This window comes from Megalops cyprinoides, chromosome 8 (genome assembly GCF_013368585.1).
Source record: "Megalops cyprinoides isolate fMegCyp1 chromosome 8, fMegCyp1.pri, whole genome shotgun sequence".
NCBI classification, from domain to species: Eukaryota; Metazoa; Chordata; class Actinopteri; order Elopiformes; family Megalopidae; genus Megalops; species Megalops cyprinoides.
In genome coordinates this window covers 14470333-14477452 of record NC_050590.1, presented here as the reverse complement: position 1 = coordinate 14477452, position 7120 = coordinate 14470333, and the positions used below count along the sequence as shown (strand labels likewise).

The 7120-nt window shown below is 38.5% G+C and overlaps 1 protein-coding gene across 1 annotated transcript; it reads left to right on the top strand.

Moving 5' to 3' along the window:
* Positions 1–405: 405 nt before the first annotated feature.
* Positions 406–4318, top strand: cebpg (CCAAT enhancer binding protein gamma). The gene is made up of 2 exons (XM_036535329.1): positions 406–550; positions 3198–4318. The coding sequence occupies exon 2, from the start codon at positions 3327–3329 to the stop codon at positions 3804–3806; it is 480 nt and encodes a 159-aa protein (XP_036391222.1). The 5' UTR covers positions 406–550; positions 3198–3326; the 3' UTR covers positions 3807–4318.
* Positions 4319–7120: the final 2802 nt, after the last annotated feature.

Here is a 7120-nt window from a genome sequence, read left to right as displayed (position 1 = left end):
TGAAGACGTCGTTATTTAGAGCGTTACCTGAAATGTAGCCCTCTGTTTTTACGCATTAATCTGCGCAGTACTAACTATTGAGCTTCACGTTTCATCACTATGCTTGATATAGCAATTAAAATACTCGTGTACATCTGTTAATTATAGGTACACTTCTTATTGCGATTTCCCTGTTCCTTCAGCTAGCTCGTCAGATACTACAACAGGCTTTTAACGGCTCCCGCTCTTGGCATACACAACCACCTACATCACTCTTCACAGTAAGATGGAAATCATATCCCTCTTCCATAAAACCTCACCCACCAACTTCTTTCTGCTTTTGTGATTGGCTGAGGGAGCTGTCACTCATATTGTAGATTGCATCATCCCGTTTAACACACTGTGTCCATTGGTTTATCTGGTAGACTTCCTTACATGGTGGTAAGATTTCGCAATACTCGGAGCAGCACCAGTTCTAAACAAAAACAGAAACAATCTTTTAGTGAAAAAGGAAAGAATAAAGCTTCCTCCTGCTTCCATGGACGATTAACGAGGTCCACCAACATCTAAGGTAATGGTCGATTCTATATTTGTTCAAGGAATTTATTTAGCGTTAAATAGCTGGCTAGCGATACAGCTTGTTAACTGGCTAGGTCGCTATCTTGCTGCTCCTTCATGATTTCAGCTGAGTTAGTAAGCGAACAATCGCGAATTCACCCGGGTAGCAAATCAGCTAGACAGATATCTAGATAGCTTACGGATTTGTTATCGGTTGTGGCCAAATCTCTGGCCTTCTACATTATCTATTGTTTTTGTCTAATGTTCCCTGTCTTTTGTGAACGCTTGGTAGCTAGCACACATCGTTACACGAGTATTAAATTAGCTATGTTTGCAAGCTAGCTAAATAAGCAGCAGTATTTTATGTCTGATAGGTACCTAGTTAGCTAGATTGCTAGATGGTAGACATATCAAACGTAGTTAGTTAGCACCAAGGCTAGTTAGCTAACCGTGTTACGAAACAGTGGGCGTAGCTAGCAAAAAACTGATAATATCCTAAATTGAGTCATCCCGTTGAAGAAAAACATTGAGTCGGTACAGTAGCCAGCTCTGTACCTAACTATAGTCCAAACATTAATGGTTAGGGAATGTTATTGCCGACCTCTCATGCAGATTTAACTTGCTTGTGTTGCTAGCCCGCTAAGATCCTTACAGTTTTAGTATTGCCCATTTATGCGTGGCTACGGTATTTCCCCATTCCCGTGGCAGAAGAAGTTGTATGGCTCAAAGAACAGTGGGGGGAAAATACATGATGATGCAACCACAAGCAACACTGCTAGCTAGTCTACCTTCCCTTGAAACAGATCCAGTTAACGTTAGCTAGCTAGCCTAGGTAGCTAGTCAGCAGCAACGAGGAAAACACATTTTTAACCAGCAAATACAGGTTATGATTCTTGCTATGTTGTTAGCGGTATTGTTGTTAACATGCATTTTGCTACATTTGGTGGCTAGCTAGCAGTTGTCTGCATGTCTTCAGACATGGTGAAACAAACTTGTTAGGTAGATAGCTAACGTTACCTGCCTTGTTATCCCTTTAGACATAACGATAGACGGTGAAAATACTCACTCATTAGAGTATTATGAAACTTTTATATTTTCACAACAAACATTGATAACGAAGAAGTGTGCAAAAATTGATCTGATGTTAGCTATAAACACATTAATCAAGGAGCTGTATAGACCTATAGATTGTTGAGCATATTCTGTCACCGTTCGTTTGAACCTGTTTTATGTCCTCAGGTTTAGTCTCAGCTCACCTAACTCTCCATATTACAGTACAGTTTTATGGAAACAATTTGCAAAAGTTTTAATGATAAACACTGTTAATGTCACAGCTGTTAATATCCCCAGCTGCGTTTGCACATCAATGATGTCAACAGGGCTCTGCATAATTATAACATCTTGAATGAAAACTTTTGTACTAATGAGTCATAATGTAAAGGTGACGTTGGGTAATTAATATATGTTTGGACAAACATATAACCAAACCAAACATATATTTGTCTAACTTGCTTTAAGTCAGATATTCCACACATTGTCCACTGAAGTCAGCCCTTGTTTTGGAATGAGTGGGAGTGTTTACTTTTTTCATTATTATTTTCAAGACGTTTTCTGAGGCTATCTGGCAACTTTTGGCATAAACAAGATGATTCAAAATTACACTATTATATTATGAGTATTATAAATTGGCAGAATTTCCAAATGTGTGAAGCAATTTTTTTACTCCCATCCTGAAAGCCAGAACAAGGACCAGTTGCTTCAGGACCACATTTTGCAGGGTGGTGTAGTGTTAAGTAGCAAGGCTCGTAAGCTAGAGGTTGCGGGTTTGATTTTCCACACCAGCACTGCTGTCGTATCATTGGGAAAGGAACTTACCCCAGAATTGCCTCCATAAATATACATGGATAACATATAAGAATTGCAACCTATGAAAGTGACGCTTAACGTATGCTAAGCAGTAAATGTGGACAGGGAGGTGAAAGCTGAGGAGTAAAAACAGGTGCAGTGGGTGGTTACCAGGTAAAATAAGCATAAAATCAAGAAATTATCTACAGAGTTTATAGTTTGTAGCAGTCAAGGGATGAGACCAAATGTTCAGTTGTTTAAATGTACAACCATGGCACAATAATTGATTACTTCTGAAATTTCCCTTTAGGGATAAATAAAGTACTCTATCTATCTAACTATCTACTTAGATGACTAATTGATTACTTGTATTAGAACACAGATGCTTGTTAAACTGCTAGTCAGGTATTTTCATCCATATTCACACAGAGCCTGCACAAAATAAGATAAATCACTGATATTAATTTTCCTGTTGAAAAAACACATGAATGCGTGCTCGGATGAATTTCTTTGCAGTGAGTCATTGTTTACACAGAAAGAAAAGAAGTTTCAGATAGTTCTTGGAGGAAAACATTAGAAATCTTTAGAAATTTCAAGAATTATACACACAATGTGCCGGTATATGTGCATGATATGGAATGGAGATTGGTTATCACATTTGTACTGTGATTTTTGAACCAAAAATTATTTCCATGATTTGAATCTTCTGAATTTGTTTTCAAGGTATAGTCATACTTTTTTGTTTAGAATTCAATGAGGACATCTCACACTTCTGAATATAAAGACAACTGATCATTTCTCTCCTTTTTTTCCAGAGTGCAGTAGGTATTGAAAGGAAGTGCTTTGCAGCGAAAATATCCAGCCAGGTCTCATCACTCACTACTAAAGTCTGATCTGTGAGATACCGGCAAAAGAGGGCGGAAAGTGGCAGGCACACGGTCCAAATGAGCAAGCCGTCGCAGCAGAGATCCACCACAGACCAGAACGGCGTCAGCGTGATCCAGACCCAGGCCCATAGCAGCGGCTTACAGCAGGTGCCACAGTTGGTGCCAGTCAGCCCCGGTGGAGGAGGCAAGGCTGTACCCCCCAGCAAGATGAAGAAAACCATCACAGACAAGGACAGCGACGAGTACCGCCAGCGGCGCGAGCGCAACAACCTGGCAGTCAAGAAGAGCCGCATGCGCAGCAAGCAGAAGGCCCAGGACACCCAGCAGAGGGTCAACGAGCTAAAGGAGGAGAACGAGCGGTTGGAGGCCAAAATCAAGCTGCTCAGCAAGGAGTTGAGCGTTCTGAAGGACCTGTTCCTGGAGCACGCCCACAACCTGGCCGACAATGTCCAGCCCCAGGGCACCGAGGCCTCCAGCCCCGGCCAGAACAACAACAACAGCAGCAACAACAATAACAACAACCACAAGCACCCGTGAAGGGCTGCAGGGCCGGGGGTTGCTCTTCACTTTTCCATGGGGTTCGGCTGTTTGATCGCTATCACCTAAACCATTTGGAAATTCCTCCTTTCTTTTCTGGAGCAGTGTTTCTTAGAGGCTTTTTCCAAAACATTTATTCACCCCCATCTTTATACAGCCAAGTTTGTTCTCAAGAGATTTGACAAGGCTTTTCAGTTTTGGTTACATTGCCTTTACACTTAGATGTTGCATAACACATCCATTTCTTATCACGATCTACATTTTGTTATTGCTACCTTAGTTCTTGTCACCTTATTATTAGATGGGTATAATTACCAGCTGAATTATTTTTCTTGAAAAGGCATTGATACTTTATGAGAAACATATTTTGCATTTATGTTAGTTTGAACCGAACTACATTTAGAGATGACATTTGCTTTCAAGTCCCTGTATAGTGATTTTTTTAGAGTTTTGGCATAAAGTGATGTGACCTGTCCCACACAGTGTGTAGTTCACTATATTCATAATATAAAGGCATGGGAAATAACACTGGAATATACCCTAACATTGTAATAGAGTGACAACAGGCCTAAGGTGAGGATTGTCACGTAATATTTGTATTCTTCGTCCACACCCCCCCTCCCCTTTTCTGGGGTATTTAACGTAGAATGGAAAGTGAAGATTTTGTCTGTGCAGTGACAAAAAGCTGTCCAGATCCTAGGAGTAATTTACACAATTTCAAACAGTTTTGAACACCAGAATTTTTCATGCTTTTAAAATGTTTAGACTTCCATCTCAAGGCGGTGTTAGACCAGTATATTTAGTAAACTTGTATTTGTCCAAATTACATGTTTGCCCACCGTGTGTTTTGAGCTCTTATGGAATTTTGCCACAGGAGTGATGAACAGCTTCAAAGAGAAGGACTTGGTGTGGTTCTTTGAGCATGTAGCCATCAGTGTGTGGCACTACAAGTGCTGCAGACACTGGAAAATTCAGACTTAGGGCTTTACAGAGATTTGATGGTGACTTACAAAATGTTTTATAGAGATTATATATGTGTGTGTGTGTGTGTGTGTGTGTGTATATATATATATATATATATATATATATATATATATATATATATATATATATATATATATATATATATATATATATAATGTACACACGCACACACAAACTATAGCTTGTCTGTGTCTTTGGCTCCCAGAGAAGCACACACCCCAGACTATCACACTGTCGCACAGCATTGAGCTCCAGACTCCTTTGTTTGGCATTACTTGCAGCTGTTAAATCACAGTTAAGCCTTTAAACCATCCTAATGTACAAGGAAAGTGAAATATTGGCCTGTTTTCTTGTCTGGGCGGTGGAGGTGTAATTGACTTAACTAATGTAGTCAGGCAGAGTTGGACATGTTTGGCCCAATTTGGGAAGATGCCATCAGGTATTACAACTTGTGGAGAACCAGACAGTGTCCATTTATGTTTTTAAGACTGGGTGATCACAGGGCTTTACGGATTGTTCATACTTACTTTAGAATTACCTCTATCAAATCCATTTCCATACTGAAAAAAAGAGAATTCTTGTTGAGAACTGATTTATGATAGAAAAAAAACAACCAATTCATATTTAATCTCTTTAAATACAATTAAGTACCTCAGGATGAATAAAAGCCACATCAAACAGGGCTTTTGAGAACCCATTGAAGTACAAGACGTCTTGTGCACCGTTTTGCTAATTTTTCTATTTTTCATTTTTCTATTACAGTAATTGAAAACAGCATGATAATAAGACAAGTTGCATGTTAAATACTGTCCAAATACATTGTTTGCACTTAATAACAAGTGGGAAAAGTTCAAATCATTTATTAGACATTTGATGAATTGTACTTAGCATTGTTTATGTGCTGTTGAACGGAAAGTTATTCAAGTAAACACATTAAGAACACAAATGGTATGCAATGAATGAAAAACAATTCAAATGTGGATTAAACATTTTGCATAGGAAATGACTAAACTGAAGCCAACATATCCATTTGAGGATTTGATTGACATATTTTGCTAAAGTACGAATGTTGCTGGGCAGCATTTGTCTGTAAGTTGTGACTTGCTTTTTTTACTAGACAAGGGGTATGGTGCATTGTAATTTAAACTTAAATAAATGTTTTTGCTCAAAAGCTGTTGTGTTCTTTTTTAGGTTCTATCTCAATTATGATCTCTCATACGAAAGTGGTCAAATTTACAAAAAACTGAGTCAGAACTGTATCATCTTCGTAAAAGAGATGTACAGCAGTCATTGACTTTGTGTAAAACAGAGAGAACCACTAGAACAAAAGAAGATCTCTTTTAATTCTTTTGCAGTGATCACTATTCATGGGCTTTTTTTGCAGTTTTGCAGCCACCCGCCAAACTCCTGAATTACAAGTATTGAAAAAGTAACATTTTCATATATTTGTTCACATGTCAATTTGTACTCAAAAATAAAGCCAAAATACACTTTGGATTGATCTTCAGAGTTTGTCCTTTGAATAACACATGTACCGTTCCTTTTTCTTAGCTTCTTCCACAGCATTTACATGAGTTTATTGACCATCAAATCCTAAGAAAAACTAGTGTTAACCTTTTTAAAGCCGTTCAAAAGTTTTGTTAAAAGTCAAAGACAAATAGCAACTCACTTGAACCTGGTCCTCAGAAAACCAAGAAGATGTAGGGTTGAGATGAGATCATTTGAAAGGTAAAATGGTTTGTCAATAACTAGGTTAATAACCACTGTTGGTTAACCATTTGCTTGCAGTTATTAGAGGGGAGACTAAGGAAAAATTAATACTTTAAGAATGAAAACAATCTGAATTGTAAGCAGACATTTACAGATGTCCTACAGACATCTTGTAAGGAAATGTCTAGCTTGCAAAATCCAAATGGACATAATCACTCTCATGCACTCTACACAATGGTTCCATGTTTTAGAGACTGCCTTTTTGGTACAAAGAGGCTTTTGATTAGATTCTCATGCTGTCACAAGCTGAGCCTGAGCCATGATCTAATTTTATATCTGTTTGCAGTCATGGCTGTGTAAATTAAAACAGCTTATTTGAGGCCTGAGCAAACAATGAGGGAGAAAAAAGGTGCGGCCATTTAGAAATGGCAGAGGACAATAAAATCAGGCTCTAGCCAGATCAAGCAATTATCAGTGTTCAGCTTTCACTCCCCAACTGTTACTGATCTACCCCAATTGGACCTAGCACAAAAGTAAGTGCTAGAAAGTCGCATTAAAAAAAGCATTTATTTTCTGTGTGGTACGTATGATGGGCTTAGTAAGACTATTGCTGTTTTTTT

Bases quoted from the DNA above. Each gene is read 5' to 3' on its own strand.
- cebpg (XM_036535329.1), top strand. From the start codon at position 3,327: ATGAGCAAGCCGTCGCAGCAGAGATCCACCACAGACCAGAACGGCGTC.